Genomic DNA, 26095 nt, shown 5'->3' on the forward strand with positions numbered 1-26095 from the left:
CTCAGATAGTGCCATGGGTTCTTGAACTCAGTAATTCTAATGGTGCCTTTTATGTTTCTCATCTTCCTGATTATGGCTGAGGTGGCATCTCCCGGAGAGTCGTGTCTGTGGTTCTTGGGGTTACCCCTAAAGCCTTTCCTTCTGATAATTTTGTGAGCATCTTATTCCTTCTTATTAAGACTCTTCTTTTGTTTAAATACCTAGAGTGGTTTCTGTTTCCTGTGCTGAACCCTGACTAATTTATTTTCTATCCTACTTTGTTGTTTTTGAGCAAGACAGCCCTAACGTTCCTCTTGGCTTAACTAAACTTTAGACAGGCTTCATCTTGACTCCAGGCCTCTGACCTCCCTTTCTTTGGAAAACTTGTAATTGCAAATGCTTTCTCTGCCCCTTTGAGATGTAAACCTTCTCATAACCTCTCGCCAATTTTACAACCCAGAAATGTCTTTCTCAAGGACAGTGGAGTCATCCATTTGAAATACAACCACAGAAAGAGATAGCGCCCGTCTCTCCCTGTCTCTGTGGGACCTTAGGAGCCTAATGGCAATAAGTGACAATTAACCAACACAGATGACCTAAGCACATTGACCAACCTCCCCCAGCCCACTGTCCTCTGGTACTTTTCCATTAACTCAGCCCAGCATTTGAAAATCCTCCTGCTACTTTTGGTTTGGTGTAGTTGAGTTCAATCTCTCTATCCTATTTCAATAATCACTCTCTCCTATGGCAATATAGTCTTGTGCCGCATAACAACCTTTCAGTCAATGACAAACTGTATATAACAGTGGACCCCTAAGATTAGTAACATAAAGCCTAGATGTGTTGTAGGCTAACGATGTACATTTGCTTAAGTGCACTCTATGATGTTGGCACAATGACTAAATCGCCTAATGAGGCATTTCTCAGAATGTATCCCCGTTGTTAAGCAATGCATGACTGCATTCTTGAATCACATTTTCCTTGTCTTTTTAACAGATCTGGTGAATTTTTTTCTCTGTCAGTTTCCATCTTATGGTTTAAAATTTTGTAATTCCCTTCATAGTTTTAGAAGCAAGAAGGAAGCTACATTATTTTTAATTGTTCTAAATATATTGTGAATTGTTTTATTCAATCAAAAGAATATGCAATCAATGTATAGTTATACATAAAATAATATAATAAACATTTGTGTACCTACCATTTGATTCAAGGCATAAAATATTAGCAATAATTCTAGCCTCCTCTGTATCCCTCCCTGAGCACATTAACATTCCCCCAGCCTGCAGTAACTATTCTGAATTTTATATTCAACCTCCCCTTAGTGTTCCTTAGAGTTTTATTATATATGTATGTCTCTCTAAGCAATGTTATTAGGTTTGTATGTATTTGAATTTTATAAGAACAGTTATAGGAATGTAAGTATTTTTATGGAATATACTTTTATGCTCAAGAATGTTTGTGAGATTTAATCATGTGAATGACTGATTGTAGAGGCTTTTTATAAGCTCTGCAGAAATGTTTTTTCTGTATCACCTTTTATAGCCTCATAGTACAGATGCCTAGAGAATCAGCTAGCATATGAAAGAGCATTACAAAGTAGAAAGAGTCTTGGACAAGGATCTGGTAAATTTAGTCTTTGGCAGCTACTTCTAAGTTTGATCTGAATTCTGCCAAGTCTTGTAAACTCATGCCATGTTTTTCTTCTTAAATTGCATTATTGCATTAAATCATTTCTAAGCACCCCAGAATACTTATTTAATTGTTCTCTTATAATTTCTTGGGGAAGACTAGTAAGAATATATTGCTAAGCAGGATCAAAAATAAGACTGCATTTCCCAATAGCTGGAGTTCAGATTAAATGCTGTTGGATAATACATAGCAGTATAAAGAAAGTTTAAAACTTTGCAATTATAGTTTGCGTAGGTAGTCAGTAGCTGCCTCTAAAGACCTATTGTCCTTATGTAAAATGGTAGATTTAGGCTAACATGTTCTTAAACACATTAAGATTCATTTAAATGGTTGTGGCATAGGAAAGAATCAGTGGTTTAAAAAATGTTCCTATTATGTGCCTGGTAAATGATAGCTGAGGTATTATCTTGTGCATAGCTTAGCAATGTTGGTTGCTAAGTTGATGATGAAATGCTGGCAAAAGCCAAACAAAAGACACACACTCAGTGTTGTGGTCTGCAAGGTTAGATCGGCACGTCTAAGGAGAATTCTCATAGCCAGTGGACAGCTGAACATAGACATAATGTTTAGATTCTATAGAATCACAGCTTAAGAAACACTAATTGTAAAATAATACAAGAATTACAAGAAAACATTGTGTATCTAGAAATCTGTAATATATAGTGCTTTCCTTTGACTTTAGATTCATATTAAATGGAGTTATGAGATGTGTTTATTCCATTGCCTTCTCAGCATTCCAAGACAAAAGAAGTGGATGTGTAATGTAGACTGGCACCATAAGTACAAGCCAAAACTTTATTTTCCATACACTTGCTTCCATTTCTATATAACTGTGATTTTAAGGCAAATTATTTATCTTCTCCAAATTTAATTTTCTCAGCTGCTAAATAGAGGTAGTAATAACAGGTACCTGGTGTGTAGCCGCCCCTGACATAGGAAGGGTTAATAATCACTGGAAAAAGCTTGCCAACAAACTGTGACCCGGAGGTGAGAAGGCCGGTTAGCCAATGACGGGTAAGACCCCCTGGGGGGGCAACCTAAGCCAGGCGGCGGCCGCCCAGGCTCACAGATGGAGAAACGATATCGATATCGGGAGCAAGAGGGACCGTTGCCTAAGAGACCTTGCCTGCTCTGAGATAAAAATATAGGAGCACAGCAACAACATGATAATATCAAAACAGAGGCCAAGGGAGGGCTCCTTGAGAAATCACTAAGAATTCTTGGCATTCACTAATTACTTCATCCAGAACACCTGTGTATGTTTAACAGCTGTAAGCTATGTATATATTGAAACGCTGGTTATAATAAACTCAGAGTGGCCATCAGCCCTCTCCACAACTATCCTGATGTGTACATTGGATTGCGACACCGACATGGTGGAATGATTCTGAAGATAAACTGAGATAATTTATATACAACACCTAGCACAATTATAACAAATAGTATTATTTGTTACATATACAGTCATGCATAGCTTAATGACAAGAATATGTTCTGAGAAATTCCTTGTCAGGTGATTTCATCATTGTGTGAACATCATAGAGTGTACTTAGACAAACCTAGATTGTAGACTACTACACACCTAGGCTCGATGGCACTAATCTTATGGGACCACCATTGTATATATGGTCCATCCTTGACTGAAATGTCATTATGCAGCACATGACCATATATAGATATATAAATACACTTATCATCATTATTATTAAACATTCAAGTATCTGATTTGTGATTGTGTTTAATAGGATGGTCAGGAGATCACTGTGAGAAGGAACTCAATGCGTGCATTCCCAGCTCATGTGCTCATGGAATATGCGTGGGAAATGAACCCAGCCTTGGCTCGACGTGTTTATGCATACCTGGATTTGTGGTAAATATTATTGGTGGTTTTTGTTGTGATACGTTTTTCCATTGTCCTTAAAATATAGTAAATTATAGAATAATGTGTGATGAAAAATAGGGTTGGAGAAGTTAATCTTAGTGCTTGCCTCCTCCTCTGCCCGCACATACCACACTTTGCCATTCCCTTTTCCCTTCTTGTCCATCCATCACACGGGCCTTCAGCCCTTCCTTTCAGGAGAAGAGCATTCTGATAAATTGATCCACACTAAGGCACAAGTGACTTGATGCACTGTCCTTTAATGTTTTAATGCGTTTGGAAGGAGCACGCCAGTAGAAGAATTAATTAGTATTGTCAGGGTTTTGGCAGGACGTCTGTTTTGTCCAAGGACATAGCACTACTTCCAGGGGTGGGCTCAGAGTATGTATGTCCAAGGAGGCTGCATGCGCTTGCTTGGCAAATGTGGACTGGTCTGAACTCCATTAACACCAGAATAAACTTCTCTTGGTAGAAATGTCTTTATTAAAAGATAGCTTTTGACCACAATCCTTTATTAAAGCTGACCAAAGCACATGAATATAGTAAGTGAACAGCAATTGGCAAGACTGCTGTCAGGAATTTTAAATGTACATTTATAAATATTGTTAATAGGTAGAACAGTCTTAACCGAGATTAAGGCTAACTGATTAGAGAGGGCATGCAATCAGGTGACCCAGTGCAAGATTAAGGAGTCAGATTTCAGGGGAGGGTGCCTAAGAAGATGCACAAGTATGAATGGAGCTGGAGTCTGCTCAGAGCTGGAAGATCAGAAAGGAAAGGTCAGAAGCAGGAGTCTCTGGAGGTGGTTAAGGAATTGAACAAAAAATGGTCAATACCTGTCATCAAGACAAAAGAATTTGAGAAAGCCTGGGCTTACGTCAGATTCTCTTCCCTTTTGAATAGTATTCCCAAGGCCCACTTCTGAGAGGTGTATGAATAAACTAAAACCCAACTCTCACCTTCCTTTCTCTTAGAGTCCTCCAATCTCAGTTTGCTGAAGAATGATCTTTGAGGAAGAATTTCAAGCACTCTGACACCTGCCTGTGGGGGGTATTTGGTGCCAGGAAGTGAATTTTATGACCCCTCAGATTACACCAATAACGGCTTCCTCTAAAAGTCAATAGAAAGAGAAAGACTGAAATATATCCTTGATTTAACTATATTCACCTGCCAGTGCATCCTGATATATGAAATCTAAATAACTAGAAGATAAATGCTCATTTCATAGATATGTTTTTATTAATCCAAAATATTTACTGATAAATATCCTTAAAAGTCCTTTAACTAGTTAATCCCCTGGGATATTGCCTTTTACATTGGAGATATGTATCAACACTTGTGCCTTGTCTTTCAATAAAAAAAATCAAATCTGAAGGAAAAATACATTAGTATATGTTGAAAATGTAAAAATCTTGAAAAATGTATAGTTTTGTAAAACCACAAGTCTACTCAATAGAGGGAAATGTTACAGATGTAATGCAGTCATGCCCACATAATGACATTTCAGTTGAAGACAAACCACCCATATGACGAGGGTCCCATAAGATTAGGATCATAGACCTTAGGTATATAGTAGGCTATCCCACATAGGTTTTTGTAAGTATGCTCTGTGATGTCCATACAACAAAGCAATCACCTAATTACTCATTTCTCAGAATGTATCCCTGTCATTAAGCACCACATAACTATATGTCTATATTTTAGTAAGGCATTTAATAAATTATTTTGAAATGAATACCCTCATGGCCACTCTTTCAAGTAGTTAAAAGCTAAAATAAAACTTAAAAACTATCATAAGAGATAGCATCTGGATAAAAAGCTACAAAGAGGTAAGGGGGATTCTACTTTTGTTGGTGCATTAGATATGCTTTAAAAAGAGTAGATAAAGATGGGAAAATTTGGTTTATTGAAAAAGAATTTAACATTTAAATATTATGCATATCAATGTTATAGCAATATATAGACATTTAAAATTAGATGTACCTAAAGACATACTCTTGAAAATAGCATGTAAATTATTAATTAGGATAAAAAGCAAAATATTTTGCTGAAATATAAGAAAATTAAAAAAATTCGAAGTCTCTCAATGACAGAAATGGTCATATCAAGTTAAAGTCATAAATAGTGAAATAAAAGAATAGAATGACTAAACTACTTTGAAAATAGGTATGGCAAATGCATAAGATCTTTGAAAAATTGCTTTTTAGATTTCTTGTTTCCCTCCCCCAACTAATCCTGAGAGTAAAGGGGATATAAAATCATAGGAATCATTATCCTGAAGAAATGTCAAACTTCATTAGTATCTTAGGTTCTTTAAAAAGAATGTCATTCACAGAAAGATACAGAATTTGAGAGAGGCTGCAGAAACAAAGCAGTGAGAAGGATTAGAAGGCTGATAAATGGATTTGCATTAGGATTAAGGATTACGTGTGCATGCAGAGTCTTGGTGGTGAGGATGACACAGTGGGGTAGGGAAGAGGTGACGACTAACAGAGGGCCTGAGTCATGGCATGCTTGCAGCACAAGAGAGGAGACTAAGCATTGCATCAGTTATCACATTCTATTGCAATATTTGCTTATTTCTCTGCTGCTCTGATAAATTGTGAGCTCCCGAGAGCAGGGATGCTTGTAGAATTCCTAAAAGCACAGAATACAATACATTTGGTTTTATTTGGGCCATTTGGGTCTTTATTGTTGGGGTTGTTTTATTGGAGTCCTTAGCATATTAATTATAGTTGTTTTAAATTCCTTGATGAGAGTTGCAAAATCTCTGATATATCTGCGTCTGATTTGGTGCTGTCTCTATCTCTTCAAACTGCTTTTTTATGTCTTTCATTATGGCTTGTAATTGTACATTTGTAGCCAGACTTGATGTGCTAGATAAAAGTAACTGAGATAAATAGTCCATGAGTATGAAACTTTATTTGTATCTGGAGTGGAGGAAAGCCATGTTTGCTATTTGGTGTAGTTATAGGTGTCAGAGGGTTTCCTTAGAGACTTCTCAAATAGATCTGAGATGTGCATTCTTTCAGTTGTAGTCCCATTATTATAAAGAAACCCTATCGATGTGGGTAAGGTGTGGAGGGAGGGAAGCTCTCAATAGTCCCATGATCAGCCTCAGTCTGTGAGCCAGCCTGTGCCTCACCTCCGCTGTCACCCTCACTTGTACTTCTCAGTGCCTCCGTCTTGGGTGCATAAGGGAACTTCAGTGGGCTGGAGTTGGGTATTTCCCTTCCCCCATATTGATTAGGCTCTGGTAAAATAGTTTCCTTTGAGGTCAGGCTTTGTTAGGAAGAGCAGAATGCTCTGGGAGTATTTTAAAAAGGCTATTCCCCCTCTCCCTGTTGGAAGCACAAGGGCATTTTTCTCCTATTTTCACTGTGAGAACCTGGTAGAATTCCTGGAGGGAAAACTTGTAAAAGTATGGGGGATCCCCTAAGACTGGGCACCCCTGCAGTTTTTAACTCTCCAGCTTGTCCACACGGGGCCTCCAGCATTTTGTCAATGAGTTTGTTTTCCTGTCCTGGTACTGGCTCCAGCTACGACCTCTGCTCTGGAGTTTCTGCTCTGGTGAACTGTGATTCTCTGTTTGCCTGACTGTCTCTCCAGTTTGTAGGGGAGCAGTCTGCCCTGTGATCTCAATTCTTTGACAGATCTAACAGGCGTGGTTGATTTTCAGTTTGTTCAGCTTTTTATGTTTATGAAGAAGGGAGCGATGACTTCTAAGCTTCTTACGTGCTGGGCTAGAAAGCAGAAGTCTTGTGATTGTTTTAAGAATGAAAGGACCAATGAATGTATTTCATAAGGAAAATAGATGAGTTTTCCTTCATTCGGGAAATTCAATGTATTTTTAAAAAACTGTTCTTATTCTAATTAGGCTTCTCAGATGTCTTACCTCGAATGATTGTTCTATTTTCCAGAGTTGCCAGAGGCCCTCATGGGATTCCTTAAGGATGACAATTTAGCTGGCAATCAGATTCTCCACTAGCATGTAGAAAATTTAAAAACTTATAAATTATCTTGCACACACAAGTATACCAGCTGTTACAAATATCACATGCAATCTGTGTTAAAGGACATTAAAATATACCCAATTATTGGGAATATGCAAGCATGTGATTTCTGAATATAACTTGAAACAAAAATACTTAGTACAAGCCATTAAGCCTTTTCCAAAATAATTTGTAGCAATTCTCTTTCTCTTAAGTCTCTTCATATTAACTTAGACTTCCCTCCAACATCTTTCTTCTTTAAATAGATCTTCAGAAAGATGTCCCACTCTTTTTTATATTCCTTCTATTTAAGCTATTTTAAAAACTTCCACTGATTACATTGCCATATAAAAATGTTAACTCAGCTGCATGTTTATGAGATTAGAGAAAATTAATAGTACTACAATTATTCTTTGTTTGACAATGAAGAGTAACTCGAGAAATGAACAGCCCCTGCTGGATAGGAGGATGGAAACCTATTTTTTCTTTATTTCTGAAAATTAATTTTTGGTAGATAATATTAAAGACCTGGACTTTCAAGTTTTTCTTAATGTTTAGGGCTGTGACAATCTCTGATAAGCTGATAATTCATGTGGATTATACTTTTTAACATCTTCAATTGCAAGTGAATCAAAGCCTTGAAGTACTTACATTATTCTGAAATTCAAACGCTCTGTAGAATTTAAGTGACAGAACACAATTTATTGTATGTCCTAGACTTGCTAGCAAATTCAAGACAAATGATCTCCCTCTTCTTAATTTGATCGGCACTGCTCATTTCTTCCTCAGTAAGTGAGTTTCTACCAAACAAGATTGATCCATGCATTAACTGATGACCATCAGTGGGTCATGCTTATTGCGTTTTGCAAACGATAGCAGTCAATAAAATTGATAATTGCATTCTTTAAATTAAAACACAGATCTTTATGTAGTGTGAAACCTGTATTTGTATTAAACACAGTTGAAAACAAAGGGAAAACTATTTTCTGAATAAGAAAAAAAGCTCTGAGTTCTACAGCAGTCCAGTCTGTTTACAATATCTGGCTTTTACATGTCATCTTCAGAATAGAGCTAAAAAGCAAGACACAGGAGAGCAAGATACACCATTTGATTTGATGTTTCTTTTTGGTTCTGGTGTTTATTTTCTCATGATATAAAGTCATCAATATTGTTAATAAATATATTTAGAAGTATTTACTGTATTCAAGATTCTATGACTCATCCTATTAAATAGTTAAAGTTTATTGTCTCTGTAGAGAACGTAAACAAGCAAAGGTGCGATTCTTAGATAAACTCATAATTTCTTTTTTGAAGAAACAGATGTTTATTGCTTGTGACACATTTATATTTGGACGCAAGTTACTGGTATTTTTAGGTCAGTCAAAACACATCCTTTGGACACTCACCATGGCAAAGTACTTGGAAATCAAATAAAGACATACATGAACATGCGGTGTCCGTACATTCAAATTAGGGCAAAGAGGACAGGTCCACATGCGAACACTTGAATGCACAAAAAAAAACAGCAACAATGCTCCCTTTAAGGAAAAATTTGATACTTTGCTTGAACATATTTTCAGCATGTATTGTGCACAGAGCACTAGCCTAGATCCTCAAAATAATGTAACAATTCATTAGTTTCAATTTCTCATCCAAAGAGAGTTTTCTGCTGAGTGGAGCAGACAAATGTGTGTGGGGTAACAAGGAAGTCAGTGATGGGTTCAAAATGCAGGAGACCATCTGCTGAGGAAAATAAAGACATTAACTAGGAGACTGTCCGAGGTACTAATATTAAAAATAATAAGGCAATTGGCAAATCCTGAGTAAAGTAGTCATCAGAAGAGCTTTCTCAAGGGACAAAGACAATGGCTTCCTCCAAGGGTTAGGAAGCTGTCTCTGAGCGCTAGGCATTCGTCTGCACCTCATTTTGGAAGCCTATTGCAGAAACCGCTCAGTACTGCTAATGAGAACGCTAAATATGAGACAGCCTGTTAGAAAAAAGGCTCGATCTGCTTCTCGGGACTAGTTTCACCATAAACAACAGGGATGTGCATTCTGAACAACACAGGAACTTAGTGTTTTATAATCCAAGGAATGTGATAGTTTTGAAGAAGGAGGAAAGGTGCAAATTTGAGTGAAAACATATACTTTAACAGTGCAAAGAGGAAGTTCTCTGTATTACATAAATATAATTTATGATAAAAAATGTAGTTTAATATTTTTAGAAGCAGAATATCAAAAATAATAACTTGGAGGCCAGTTCTGTGGCATAGAGGTTGAGTTTGGCATGCTCTGCTTCAGTGGCTCGGATTCATGGGTTCGGATCTGGGGTGCAGACCTACACTGCTCATCAGCCATGCTGTGGCAGTGACCCATATATAAAGTGGAGGAAGAGTGGCACAGATGTTAGCTCAGGGCTAAGCTTCCTCAGCAAAAACAAGACCACAGCTTGTTTTACATTTTATATAACGGACATATGGCACAGGTATTATGTGTAATCTAAACATCTTAGAACAGTCGTTTTTATTGGTAAATGAATTAGAGTGGAATTATGACCACCCCCTAGAGCTATTTAGATATTATGCATAATGATTTTCTACCTCTCATCTTTATGTATCTATTTCTTACTTAAATATGGCTGGTGGAGTGCTGTTTGTATTTGGTAGAACCTTAGAATATTTTTGGTATTGTATATTGCCCCAAAGGAAAATAGGCTTAACATTTTAGACCTCAGTTAGATAGAAAGTTCTCTGAGCCTCAGTTTCCAGATCTATAGCATGAGGGTGTAGATGAGTTAACTGATAAGTCATACTTAAGGTAACATTTTTAGTCCATTGGAGAGTTGGGCACAGAATTTTAAATGCTCACAATTACAGATTGGTGTTCTTTCCTCTACATCATGCCTTTTATTCATTTATTATTAAGATAGATATCATTATGCAATATTGGTAGAGATATGGGCAGAAGATATTATTGAACTACCTTCCAAAATAAAAGCATAGGCTGGATTCCAAAATCCATTCTATAGTTTCCCCCACTATCGACACCCCCCACCAGAGTGGTACATTTGTTACAATTGATGAATTTACACAGACACGTTATTACCCAAAGTCCATCGTTTGCATTGGCGTTCACTCTTGGTGTCTTGACAAACAGATAATGGCATGTATCCACAATTATAGTATCATGCAGAGTATTTTCACCGCCTTAAAAATCTTCTGTGATCTGCCTGTTCATTGCTTCCTCCCCTCTAACATCTGGCAATCACTGATCTTTTTCTGTTTTCTTAGTTTACCTTTTCCAGAGTGTTATGTGGTTGGAATAATACAATACGTAACCTTTTCAGATTGGCTTCTTTCTCTTAGTAATATGCATGTAAAGTTCTTCCCTGTCTTTTTATGGCTTGATAGCTTGTTTTTTTTTAGCACTGAATATTATTCCACCATCTGGGTGTACCATAGTTTATCCATTGAAGGACATCTTGGTTGCTTCCAAGTTTTGGAAATTATTAATAAAGCTGCTATAAACATCTGTGTGCAAGTTTTAGTATGTTCATAAGTTTTCAGTTCATTTGGATAAACACCAGGGAGAGGGCCATTGATGGATCCTATGGTAAAAGTATGTCTAGTTATGTAAGAAACTGCTAAACAGTCTTCCAAACTGCTGCAGCATTTTGAATTTTCATAAGCAATTAGGGAAGATTCTATAATTTTTTGCATAGCAATTGTTAAAACTAAAATGCATCAATTATTTGTGTGGCTATATATTTAATGTGTGACCAAACACTCCTCTCCAGTCTCCTCTCCCCGCCCCTCCCCTCCCCTCCCCTCCTCTCTCCTCTGCTCCACTCGTCTCCTCTCCAATAAGCTCCATGAGAACAGGAACCGTGCACATCTTGTTTATCTTTATTCTCCAGGTTGATACTACATAATAGGTTTTAAATAAATCTTTATTTATCAAATGAAAAAGAATATGGATGGGACTATTAATATTTTGGTGTTTATCGTATAATAAACTTGCAATACAAAGGCTATTGGATGCAGTACTGTACACCATTAAAGATAGGATGGATTCCTTTCTACAATGCTAAAGTGATTTAAAATATCACTTGACCATAAGGCACTATTAAAATTAGTTATCATTTGTGAAGCCTTGAGTATTTGCCAGGCTGTTTTGGATGTATTGCCTCACTTAATGTTTAAAACAAACTTGTGACTTAAAAATCATTTTTATCCCTATTGTACAGATGAGGAAACAGACCCAGAGAGGTTGGAACACTTATCCGTAGCTGGTAAATGTTAGAATTAAATTTGTCCAGTGAATCCAAAGACTATACCCATACACACTAACTAGGTGGGGAAGGTTTTATTCTGCATTCACCTAGGGTTCTGGATCTTTTTCCTCTGAGCTGTGCTCAAATTTCTCTTGGCAAACACAATCTGCACTAAAAGAGAGATTTAACTCATCTAATTCCTACAAAAATTCTCTTATATTTTTACACCAAAATTTCTTCTTTCACATGATTCTTACATTATAACTGTGCTTTTTGCATCTGCAGGTTTATTCTGTAAATAATTAAATACAGGCTAGGCCACACGAGGAAATATGATAACCCACATCTACTGCCTTTCTTTGATGATAAAAACCAATCTCTGTTTCCCTGCTTTTTCTGGCATTGCCACTGAGAAAGAGCGGGATTTTAGCACTTCCCTTGTGACCTAGGAGGCTTTTTTTTTGTTCATACTCAATGGACCTGGGCTAGTTATTTTTTTACTTAATTAAAAATACATTATACTAAGAAAAGAGTCAATCTCTAGGAAAGAGGAAGACCTGTTGCTGTTCGGTCTCCATGAGCTCTGGGGCGCTGACGTGCAGCACGGTGTATTCTGCTGGCTGCGTTTGCTGTATTGTAGGTGTTAGATGGCGTCCTTGTACCCTAGTGCTTGATTTGTTCCTGTCTTACTTTGCGTAACTGTGTTCATGTCATTTGCGCTTGCATTTCCCAAGTAAGGGGAGGGTTGTGTGCAGGTTCTCAGCTTCAAAGCAATCTAACTGTAAGCCCAGCCCACTGCAATCTGAAGGGAGAAAGATAACATGTGTTGTCACAGGATTTATAGAAAATAGATACACCTGGTGTTCAGAAGCCATCCTATTTGATGTTTTAAAATAAAGATTCCAGCTTTATGTTTTAAATGAAATACCAGGTAAAGGAAAGAGTAAAGTGATCAATGTTTTGATGAATCATTGGTGTGTGTCATGCACACAACTGTAGCTGTTTTGGGTAGTATAGAATGAGCCCAATGAGAGAGAGAGAGAGACAAATAAAAGATATTTATTAATGAATGTATTTTGGTAGAGGTGTGTGTACAAGATGCTATAGATGTCAAAATAAAGGTATAGAGCTCAACTTGATTTGATTAAATTGGCTCAGGAAGGAGTTCCAATAGGAGAGCAAGCCTGAGTGACAAGTGTGCCAAGAATGATTGGCTGTAGGTTGAAGCTGCCCCAAAGAGAACACATATGGAAGGTTGCAGGTTATTTACAAGGAATGCAAATGGAAGGATGTGAGGGTGTATTATTTAAAAAGAAAAAGCATGCTGCTACACATTTTTTTTACCACTTAGAATGTGTGTATTATTGGACTTGGATTAACAAAATTATTTGAGATGTGCTTTAAGGAGTTAAAACAAATGAAGAGGAGATAAAACATGATTAGAAACAACTCTAACAGATTAGAAAGAGGTGAGTGGCATAAGGTGTAAATGAATAAAGATTACAGAGATTCGGAGAATGAAGACATTATTTCCATTGCAGGAATTAGGAAATAATCATGAAATAAATGTCTTTTCTACTAAGCAATGGTTTAGCATTCTGTGCCTGAGGAAAGATACCCTAAATGGTATAGGTATTTGGTGGTAAGAAAGAAAATCTTAGCTTTCTACTTGCCAGCTCTCAAATGACCATTGGGGAATCCTGGGTGTTCACCATGGTGAACCTGTAGTATCTGCTACTTTCATCTAGTCTTCATGGAATAGTGGATTTGCTCAGGGTATTTGACTTCTGAGATATTTTAGTGGCTTTTTATTAATACATATTCAGAGCTCTGAATCACGCATCAAATTCTAGGACTAGTGATTCAGACATTGGTCTCAGGGAAATCTTTAACACGCCTGATTTCAGTGAGGGGGAATTTGGAAACACAATTTAGAGGACCCCATTGACTTTAGGACCTCAGAGATTTAGTTGTATTAGTCATAGTGCTAATTGGCACCTGTAGTCACGATGATAGTTATTAAGTGATTCTGCTATGATGGCTGACACAGAGTAGATACTAAATTTTGTTCTATTGAGTTAAATTAAATAAAATATGACTTATTTAAATTTAAATTAAATACAATGGTGTTTCCAAAATGCACTGTATCACAGTCAAGCCTGTAACTTTAAAATCCAAACTATTTCTGCTTTTTGAAGCCCAATATCTGTAAATGTAGTTAATACATAAGAAGATTACTAGCACCTCTTTGATTAGGATGCCAGAGAGAAAAAATAATTGACATATAATTGAACTTATTCATTGTGGAAAGTTAGTAAAATACCATCCACTTAAAATGTGGAGGTACCCTATTCATATATGTATTCTATCAAAATATAATATGGTTATTGCTATATGGGTTGTTTTATTTCCAAAAATTGATCTGAACTTTTAGTTGTTTTTTTTTTAATGTGAAAACAGTAGAAAAGTATTTAGACCAAATTTATTACAAAGGGAGTTTTAATCCAATTTATCGGTAAGTCCAAAAATGTAATTTATGGTTTTTATGTACAGATGTATTTAGCAGTACAGAAAAAGGAAAAAAAGTTTATCTTCATTATAAATGTATTAGAAATATACTATTTATGTACATCATTCTGAGTAATTTGTATGTGTAATTCATTTTTAAATGTATAATATTTATCAAATGGGACCTTTCATTTAGTGATTAAAATTTGGTCCTCAAATTATGGACCCTTTGTAGTCCACAGGGTCTTTTAATAAGTCACCTGTGAACTTCAGTGGAAACCAAGTAGTATGAAGATCTTGTCCCAAGACTCCAGTTCAACATTTCTAATCAATCAGAGTTGACTAGATCAAAGGCTCTTGGGTTTCCCACTCATTAGAACTATTATATTCTTCTTTCAGTTATCATGAAGCAGCCTCACATAGCCTGAGACCACAAGCTCCCTAAGAGTATCCTTTGCTAACCTGTGATCTCACACACTGAGCCTGACATTTAAGGACTATTTTTGCTCTTAAAAAAGCTATAGACTCCAGGGGTTGCAAAATATGTCAAACAACAATCACAATATGATAGATAATAGCCAAGTTAAGGTCTGCACAATGTTTCATGAAAGCACAGTAGTGAGTATGAAAAAAAATTCAGGGAACATAAAAAGTTTCCAAGAGAATGTTGAGCTGAATCAAAAAACTTGAGTTACCTAGGTTACCGAGGTTCATGGTGGGAATATGTGACAGCAGCAGGAATCAGGAAGTAAAGCCCCATATATGAAGTAGCAATTAGCATAGCCTATGTGAAAAAGTGGGAAAAAATAAGAGTAAGTTTTGAGAAATGGCCAGTGACTTTGTGTGCTAGGCTGAATCATTTTTACTTTTTCCTAGGAAAAGTAGTAACCCACTGACTATTTTTTAAGCTGAGAAATACCCTGGTCAGACTTTTGTTTTAAAAGATAACTCTGGCATGTATTCTACACCTAGTGTATATACTTTTGAGGCCTTGCCTCTAAACAATGTCTCTTGACCTCTTGCCTCATTAACTTTCTGCAGTAATATCTGTTGTCTGAGCGTTTCTCTCTAGTATTACCCTTGACTTCTCTGAGCTGTCTTTCCACTTGCCTTTCATTTTACATCTGCCTCTGGCCAGATCAGGAAAAAAGTCTGATTCAGTCCAGTCCTCAATATTTTTATCCCTCTGTTCTTTTGTCCTCTAGAAGTTGCCCCTGCAGATTAGAGTTGTATAGAAAAGCACTGAACTTCTGCTTTCAGAGACATCTTGACTACAGCAAACCCCTTGAAGATCTGGTAGCCAAATTCAATGAGAGGAAAGAAAGTTATCTTCAAGAAAGTGGAGGCCTCCTTATCAGGCACCAAGGAGGTGCTTATCTCACAGTTATATAGGCCACACACTATAAAACTTAAATGGGGTGAAAATTCCACAAATTCTCAATATTCTTCAGACTTTGCGTAGCTTCATGGAATTATGGGTGCATAGATTTTGTTCATGGTCTAGGACTTTAGTTCTTATCTTAAACCTTATTTGAGATAGAGAAAAATAATTGATTTGAATCAGCAAGTGATCAACATACTTGAAAGCATTTTGAAGGATTTTTTTGCCACACACTGTCATGTTCCCAGAAATCACCAATATCATCCTCCTCTAGGAAGGACATTTAAAATTTTCATGACAGGATATTGTGGATAACCTAGGATTTAATATAAAATAGGTCCACATTGCAGAGTTCCAAGATGGATTCTCAGGAGTCTTTCTAGATGAATTAGCTTAAACTTGAGGGAGAGAGAAAGGTATAAACATGATGCATCAAGTTCAAGGAATGGGTAGCCCATTCAGCCACATCCTCGGTCTTAAAAAAGGAAGAAGATAAATAAATGCACCTTTGGAGGATGAGAATTTCTGTTGTATGCTATCAAGTCATCATGAGGGAAAACAAGAATGCAAGCACTATGAGATTCTTGAGAAGTGCAGCACACTTTTGGTAGATGCTTGAATTAGACAGTAAATACAAGTATCCATTTAGCTTTAGTGCCACACACAGCCTAGGCAGAGGGATAATTCACACTCTCTGTTGAACTGTCTATATATATCCGTTAAGATGGATGCTTTGTATCAAGGACATGCATAGATCAGACTGACTTCTCCAGGTAGGACCCCTGACCTAGCCTCAACAGAACCAGTTTAGATGATCCCCATCTGCTCCGGAGGGCCCTATCACAAACAATGCTATGTGAGGAGCCTTTCATTTTTGGAAGTGGAATCCTTAGGCTGCATCTTTTTTATATCACAAGATTCATATGAGGCTGTGTAGGGTTTTGATCATGTAAACCATCAATGGCCTTCAGATTTTGGAAATCCGATGGATATTTCACAAGACTCCTGTTCCAAAATCCTGATTTCCCATCTGATGGAGTTTTTCAAGAAGGGTGGTGTTCCACATGCACTTGGGCTTCAGCAGAGGCCTTGCAGGTGCTTGGAAGTCTCTTGATTTCTAATCTTGCCCCTTCGAATCCCTCTAACTGTGTATCACAGAGAAATCTCTGTGGAGTTATACACTTAGAGAGAGAAGAAGAAGGAAAAGGAGAAGAAGAAGCAGGAAGATGAGGAGGAGATGGAGGAGAGGAGAGGAAAGGGAGAGGAGAAGAAAAAAATAAGAAAGGAAGGAAAGAAGAAAAGAGAAAGGGAAAAAAACAATGTTCTGTGAGTGATTTTTCCCATAAGCCTTCTCTAGCTTATAATAGTTGTCCTGAAAACGGTCAAAGCTACTCTGCAGAGAGTGTTTTTGGCCTGAAGGTACCATTTGTGGGAGACTAGCATCCATGATGTTCCGTAGGCCAATGCCCTAGTCATTATCCCCAGGAAATCCACCCAGCACAAGAGGTAATGGGACCTTTTCTTCTACCAGCTTGCGTCTCCCCTCCAGTGACTTACTAAGCAACAGAAAAACTCAGGGCTCTATATTTCTAAGTACCCAAAGCCCAGGAGCTACTTCATACATCTTTAAATGTGGTGTATGGATGTTGCTAAATGACTTTGAGCTTACTTAGTTTTCCCATTCTTAAAATTTCAAAGAACTTACCCACTGTCCCTAGCCCATCTTTGTTCAGCAGCATTAGCATTCCTTAACAAGAGACCCTGGAAAAGGGAGAAATTCTTTTTCTCTAATGCAGAGGACACAAAGGGGAAGTATAAGCGCTAATTGCACTTATTTTTCCTCCGTCATCTCTGGCCTCATGACAAGCTAGTCACATGATTTAAGTCTTCATTGTTCAGAGTAAACTTAATCACCACGTAAGTCAAGACTGGTATCTGTTGGATTCTCATATTCGGTTGCTTGTTTTTCTTGTAATTTAAAGGCATCTGAAGGGTCATTTTGTGTTTTAAACATCAATTAAACAAGTTGTAGGTGAAAATACTTATATATTTTGCAAGCACAACCACTTTAATTTATAGAAACAACTTTGTGAATATTAGTCATATATTCATTCAGTAAACACTCATTGGCTGGAAGCATATAGTGTGCTGAGTAGAGTACAGAATGGAGCAGACATGGACTTCTGCCTGGTAGTGCTTATAGTATCCAAGGAAAGACATATAAATCAAGGTAATAGACAAATAAAAATGTAATTCACATTGTACTTAGTATTCTGAAGGAAAAGAGAAAGTTACAGTGAGAGAAAAATAATGTAGGTGGCAGAGAAGATCTCTCTAAGGAGCGGGCACTTCAGTTGTTACATTAGGGATGAGAAAATATAATCTAAAGGAAGAGTGAGCGTATGGATGTGCTGTCAGATGTATCAATGTATGTGAGAGTCATGAGCAGGAAAAGACCTTGCCCAAAATGGGGAAGTGAAGAGTAGACAATGTGAGTTGAGCATGGTAGGTATGGTGGGAACAAGAGAGAAGATCAGGCTGCAGAAGTGGCAGCATCAGATTATGTAGGGAGTCACAAAGAACAGCAAATAGTTTGAGTTTTATTCAAATGTAATAGAAATGTATTAGAAAGTTTTTCAATAAAGGAGGGATGTGACCTTACTCAGATGTTTCAAATATCGTGTCTGTTCTGTGAAGAAGGGTCTGGAAGAAGGGTAGAAATAAGAGTGAAGAAAATAGCCAGATATTGATGGCTTCATCTATGGTTGTGGCAAAGCAAATAGAGTAAAAGACTGGATTTAAAATATACTATGGAAGAATTAGGAAGACATGGTATTGTGTAGATGTGTTAGATAGGAGAGAGCAAGAAATAAAAGACAACTTGAGCGATAGAATGGTGCTAGTACATTTACTGGGAGGGGATGGTTAGTTAGAGGAAAATGGGCTGAATCAGCAGCTCAATTCTGTAATGCTGCCCATGTGAACTTTAAGCTCCCCATGAGATATTTAACTACTGATGCTAAATGAGTAGTTGGTTATAGGAATATACTGCAGAGAGGTGTGAAGTAGAGATATAATTTTAGAACTCATCAATGTATAGATATCTTTTGAATAGTTGGCCTTTTGAAAAGTCTTTTGAATAGATGGCAGCACTTCTGGGGAAAATGTAGAAAGAAAAGAGAAAAGGTTGAAGATGAAGCCCCAAGAAATTTCAAATTCAAGACCAGAAGAAGCAGCCAAGAGGAAAGACTGAGAAGTAGGGAGAGAGAAAGGAAAACTGAGAGACATTGAATGTTTCAGAAGACAGTGGTGGATTCTGTTAAATATTCTTGAGAATTTGAATAAGAAGGAGACCAAAAACTCTGCCTCGAATTTAACAGTGTGATTGTATTTCTGGAAATTCACAAGAATATTTTCAGTGACGTGACATGAAAGCTGGATTAGAATGGCTTGAAGAAAGAATGGAATGTGTAGAAGAATTGTTGAATCTCTATTCCAGAACGTTTGCCTAGATAGGGGAAAAAGAAGTGGCTTTTACAAGTAGTTAATAAAAACGTGTGTTCAAAGGAATGTCATCCCTTAATTTTTCCAACAAATGTTTACTGGCACCAGCTACATAACTATTCACCAGACATCATCCTAGCCCTGGCCATTCGGGGGAGAGTGGAACAAACATAGTCCACTGCCTAGAGGCATTTTAATTTTAATATGCTGGTAAAGACATATAAGCCAAGTTGGCATAGAGTCATACTATTAACAGTTCTGATTATTGACATGGCCTATATATGTCGATTTTATATAAAAAATTTTAAAAAACTGAAAATGAAAAAATATTTATCTAGCCCAATTGCATAGCACAAAAATATCTCAATATTACATATTTTATACCAAAGTATTCTTAACATTTGATCTCTGATCATTAATATAGATTCTTTTCTATCATTATGGGTGCATGATATCAATCTTCAGAATGTTATTCCTGCTTTCAGGCTGACACCCACCTTATCTTTCATCTCCTGCTCCCCTTAGATTAGTGCATACAGAAATCTGCCAAGGATGCTCTATGGAACAGCAACACTGAGTCAGTTAGTGTCTTAACCGGGACAACAGAAACCATTTCTAGTATTTACAGTAAAGGGAATTGGTTACAGAGGCAAATGAGGAGATGAGATGCAACCAGAGGATAGTGAGGTGGGTAGAGATTATTGACAGCATGAAACTACTCCAGGTAGGCTGAGAAGACAAAGGGAAGACATGGTGTCTCAGCTGGGCTAAATCCTCATCTACAGATTGCGGGGAAAGCGCGCTTCCAAGCTTATTTCTGTCGTCGGCAGAATTCAGTTCAATAATAACCACCGGTTGGTTGTGAGTCTGAATTCCCTGATGCCCTGCTGGCTGTGCCTGAGAGCTGCTCTCAACAACTAGAGGTCACTTGAATTTCTTGCCAAGTGACTCCTTCTATCTTTAAACCAGCAATGGGGTTCAAATTCTTGTTATACTTCAAATCTCTAGCCTCCTCCTCTGTGACCAGCCAGAGAAAACTCTGCTTTTAAAGGGCTTATAATAATTTCCCTTTCTTAAGGTCAACTCTACCATGGAACATTGCCTAACCTAACCATGGGGTAAAGTCCATCGTGTATCATGCAGGGCCTATACGCTGGTGGTTGGGGTGGTTGGCGTGGGCAGAAAGTCTTGGATCTATCTTAGAATTTCTAATTCTGCCTACCACAGACAGGATGGGAATAAAGTTTCACCTTGTAATTGTTTTCCCCCCTTATCTAACTAACAAGTTACAGGAGAAGTATACTAACTAGATGTAAACCATTGGTTATTGTTCTTGTGACCGGCCAGTGATTTGTAACTTTATGTAGTAAAATATAGGTAATGCAATTTTTATAGATTTGGAAATGATAGAAATGATGCAAACGTTTGCTAAAAAGCAGAGATTATTCGAAGAGAACTTCAGTTTACTGAACCTTCCCTAATGACACATGATAACTCCAATTAGATGAACTGAAAGTTTCACTGTCTACGGACCTGGGAAGAGTTTATCCCTTCTTAGAACTATAATTGATGGGGAACTAAGCCTATCCTTAGAAACTGATTTACTTGGTTACTTTCTCTTGGTTCCTCTGCCTGATGTTTCCTTTATGATTCTACAAGGAAAACCGTGTCATGAATTTTAGCGTACCAATCATCTGAAATGTTTCTTCTAATTATCAAAAAGATATTTCATTTGAAGAAGGCAAACATTACTCTGAGCCAATTTGTGAAGAGTATCAAGCTACAAGGGGGTAGATCCAGTGTTATATAGTCTGGCAAAACGAATATATATTTGCAGGTCAACATCATGGGTATGTGATCTGTGAACTGTACGAGACCCCACCATTAGAACACCCCATCCCCCAACACACACAACACTTGGTCTAATGTTCTGCCATTGCTGACTTGAATATTGAAATATTTTTCAACAAGGGGCCCCATATTTTCATTTGCAGTGGTCTCCACAAATTATGTAGACAGTTCTCTATATAAATAGTGAAATCTATTAGTAATTTATATTTTGATTGTGTTAGAAAAATTCAAGCTATCAATTATTTTAGTAAACATTATAGGGTAAATTTGGCCCACCAGTTCTAAGGAAAGTAGATTAAACCACAGAGTTACATTGATATGAAACTGAGGTTTTCTTTTTTTTTTGTATTACATACTCATCATTTCAAGTAGAAAATACGGATGAAGTATAACATTATATCTTCAATTGTTACTGTCAATGGAATGAAAAATAATAACCGACTGGGGTGGTAAACATTTCAATAGTAGACAATGGTTTGCTCAGATCTTAACACATTGTTTAAGATCGTTAAATTTAACTGATAGTGGTGTATTTTAAACAGGGTGTTAGAGTAGAAGGATGTTTTAATTTTATTATCTCAAATAATCAACTATAGGGCATAACTGTCATAGCAAATGTTGAAGATGTAGCAAGAGGCAAAAATATAGCATGGTGATTGTGAGTGTGGGTTCTGGAGCCTCATTACCTATGTATGAATTGTGGCTGTGCCATTTTCCAGCTTGTGACTAGAGAATTGGAGAAAAGGGCTATGGGTTAACACTGGTTTTCTTTAAATCATATTTTCTTACTTAACTGAAATGAGTTAAGGGTAATTCTGCCACAGTAGAGACTCATATTCCCAATTTCCTACTCTACATCATCTCTGGATAGCTAATAAGCCTCTCAAATTTAAAGTGTTTAAACAGAAATCTTGATCTAACTCCAATCCCTAACTTGTCTTTGCAGGTGTTCTTCAAATTAGTAAATGGCGCCACTACTCATCCCATTGAGAGGAAGAACCTAGGAATCGTCATTAAACTTCTTTTTTTCCACTCCAAACATCTAGTCTATCAGCATATAGCAAAGGCTCCGCCTTCTAAATATATCCTGAAAGTAACCTTTACTCACTGTATCTACCATTTCCACTCCAGATCAATGTATTTTATCTCTTGCTTAGATTAGGGCTAGCTCCCAACTGGTGTCCCAGCTTCCATCCTTTCCTCACGTCCAAACTCCCTTCGGACTCTATAATCTTCATAGCATTACAGAATTCCTTTCATGATATAAAGCATACCATGTCATTTTCCTGCTCTAAATATTAACTATCCCAAAACTTCCCATCACTCTCAGCATTAAGTCCAAATTCAACAATAAACAAACAAAGAAACAAATTATCTTCCATGATCCTGGCCACGTCTATGACCTCACTTCCATCCACTGATGGCCTTACCATATCCTCCGGCCACTCTGCCCAACTTGCTGTTGCTCAAACATACAAAGCGTGTTCCCACTTCTGGGTCTTTGTACTACCAGTCTGTATGCCTTGAATGCTCTTGCCTCGGACGTTGACATTAATTCAGATCCCTGATCAAAGAAGACTCCTTGACCACTCCTTCAAAAACAGCCCTGCCTGTTTTTCCTTATTATTTATCTTACAAATTTTTTTTAGGCCACTTGTTACTAATTGGCATTAATTGATTCATTCTGATTCCTTTACTAAAATACAAGATATTTGATGGGAGAAACTTTTCGCATCTTCTTGACTAGTTCATGCTTAATACTTACAACAGTCAGTGACAGAAATTAATCAATTAATATTTGTTGAGCTAAGACATAGAGGGTGACACAATGTCCATGGAAAAGTGTATGACCATATTCTCATAAAGCTCTGATTCAAAAGATCCTATTTGCCTTGTTTTTTTTCAAATACAGATTCAGAAAGAAAAATATATACTTTAAAAGTCATGAAGTTTTGTAGAAATGACTATCATCATCTTATCACATATTAAGTTTTCAATAAATATCAGTGAGTAAGTCATTATGCTGCTCACGATAAGCACTCAATGCACACTGACAGATGAATGAATGAAAGATATATTGGCAAAATAAATAAACTATGGTAACCATGAATTTAAGAAATAAATATACAAAATTAAAGGTTTAATGAATTAAAGTTAAATATTTGCAATGCCTATATCATTCAGTATAATTGAGCAGTTATGGAAAAAGAGATGGCCAGCCACGTATGAAATGTTTATTTTGGTTTAATTTTCTTGTAGCTAACAAAGAATATTATCAGAAAGACCAGATGAGGCAAAGATTGATATGTTAGTGGAATGCTAGCTGCCATAGCAATAACGTCCAAAATCTCACTAAATTAATATAATATAAATTTATTTTTCATTCATATAAAATCCAACTGAGTGCTTCTGATTTCAGATATTTTCCTTTAAATAGACATGTAGTGACGTAGGCGACTTCCTTCTTGCGGCTCCCCTATCTTTAACAAAAGTTTGTATGGGTTACCATCTACGGGAAGAGGCTAGAGGTTCACACATAGCAGATTCTTATGGATCAATCTGTAAACAGCACACTTCGTGACCATTCACATTTCATTGGTTAGAAGGAAGTCACATGGTCTCACATAAACACAAGAGTGACGGAAGGACATAGTCCAAGAGGAAGTGGAGATGGTTTGGTGAACGTGCAATGAGCTTTGCCATGTGGTTTGAGATTTAAATAAGGGAAACAGAAGTTCCTCTAGGGATACGTTGTGGTGGCATGCATTGGGATGTATGTGTACATATACAGAGAGAGAAAAGTTCAAACCATTAAAATCTACTTGGAGAAACGTTTAATTAAAAAAAGGTGATAAGTTTGCATTGCTAGCACTTGGGAGTATAACAAGATGTTCCCTATCAAGCTCAAAATTAGAAAAATAAATTCACCATTGAGAGTTAAACTCTAAGAACAGCACATAATGGATGTGAGCCTAGGCACGCAACATAGAAAAGAGAAAGTATGGCTTCCTGGCTGCTGGACTAAAGTGTCACCTGGAAGAATGAATGTATTAACATATCCAACGATATGAGTCCACACTATTAGAGAACACATCAAAATCATTGACACAAATGTTGGCAGGCCATGTGAAGTTGTCTAAGGATAGATAGCTTTAATCAATGAACATCAAGCATTCTGGATCATTCTTATGGCAATATCTTAGCCTAGTGTCATTACACATTTGAATCACCTAATTCTACTAGGTTTTGATCTAATGAACATCAAGGAAAACGGATTCTTGTGTAGTTGTGCTGACAGAGAGAACTTGCTGCTTACAGGGCCTTTGAGAATCCCTTAACCACGTGGTGATTTCTCAAGGTGGTTAACGATGGCTTCTGACTGTGAGTCTGTAGGAAAATGCTGACCAAGACCATGCAAATATTTATGAGCTGTCCAACAGCTACGGTTCCCCGTAAGCTAGTGTCTTGGCATGCTAGTCTCTAACCTAGTTCTGTGTGCATTTTCGTTAATCTGTGAAGTTTTTCCAGGCTTACTGCTTACCTTGAGTGGAGAAAAGACAAATCTCTTGGTCTGTAAAGTGTGGAATCGTAACGCATATTTTTTCTTGTTTTTTTTCTATCACTTCTAGCCTTACTTTTTACGATTTTCTTTATGTTAGATTTATGGAGCAATTGCATAATATCAAGAATCCCTTGCCCTTTGTAAATACTTTCAGGTGTGAGTTGAAAGTCACTAAAGAGGATATGACTGTGAAGCAAACCGAAACAAAGGATATCCAGCAAAATTTACATTTTGTGCAAATTAGTTACAGTCTTGGACAAGTACTAAAACAGTGAAACAGGGATACCTATTGAATATGTCTTTGATGTTAGGAAATAGGCCTGTATTTGCATTTTAACATAATATTTGAATTTTATTTTCTTAAAGTTCAAAATGCTTCCATAGTATAAAAAAAAAATTGACTACATTTAAAGAGAGTCTCTGATCCATTTGCACTTATTTATGCATGCATCAACATTCTCTTTCCTATGAGCCAAAGACAATTACTTTATATGGAAATTATTTTATAAGTATATACATAAATAGGCTATTCAAATCAAACTAAAGCATGTAAGGAACATTGCTCTGTGAGCCAATACAAATTAAAATGACTCAAACATCACTAGAGAATGTGTTTAAATTATCTGTTGTAGATGCTTCACTTTACATTAGCTTTCAACTAAATATGACATTTAGAGCAGAAAAGTTTATAATTCGTAACTGAGCATTTAAATCCAGATTGACTACCATACAGTACAAATCCTTCACTGGAAAAAATATCCTCAAAGCAAATGTACAGAAGTATTTTAACTTAAAATTAGAGGAATTAATAATAAATTTAGGCATTCAATTGAGTGTATCAAAAATTTGAGAGATTGAATTAATTTGAAACATAGGTAAAATTTACTGTAGAAATTTCATTTTCCAACAAAATAAGGTGATAATTTGAGCTATCTAATATGACTATGAAAATCCAAATGGACCTCAAAACTAACTTAAGAAATCCTCTCTCAGGGACAGAGCAAGTGTGAGCTTAATTATGGTAATTATCATTTGCAGACCTGCTCCATTGGGCTTCTTTGTGGTGATGAAAGAAGGAGAATCACCTGTTTACCTCCCATCTCTGCAAGAACAGATACCATTTCCACACAAACACATACAGTGCCCGCTCCTGCAACTTCAGTCCACAGCTTTCCACGCACAGGGGCTCCAGGACTATGGACCACCATGGATACTTACCCAGTTGATCAAGGTGAGTAAGATGAGAGTAAGATATGGAGAAGTTTGAATTTGAGAAAGTTGTGTATTCAAACATATCTTCTGACATTTCCATCTTTATTTTTTTAAGATAGATGGTTTTTCAGGAGAGTAAAATTATCTTAGAATTCTTATTGGTTATATTTTAAGTTTTAAAAATATTGATGTCCTTTGCTAATAAATATTCTTTCTGGAACAGTGCAAAAAAATGTTCATTAATAGTCTGTATTCTCATCTGTAA

General features: G+C 36.8%; 1 protein-coding gene across 1 annotated transcript in view; it reads left to right on the top strand.

Annotated features, from left to right (window-relative positions):
- The window catches only part of EYS (eyes shut homolog), a 1407877-nt gene that overhangs the window by 703764 nt on the left and 678018 nt on the right, over positions 1-26095 (top strand). The window contains 2 exon segments of the mRNA XM_046639782.1: positions 3414-3538; positions 25657-25849. Of these exon segments, the coding sequence (XP_046495738.1) occupies positions 3414-3538; positions 25657-25849 (318 nt within the window).

Source organism: Equus quagga, chromosome 15 (genome assembly GCF_021613505.1).
Source record: "Equus quagga isolate Etosha38 chromosome 15, UCLA_HA_Equagga_1.0, whole genome shotgun sequence".
NCBI lineage: Eukaryota > Metazoa > Chordata > Mammalia > Perissodactyla > Equidae > Equus > Equus quagga.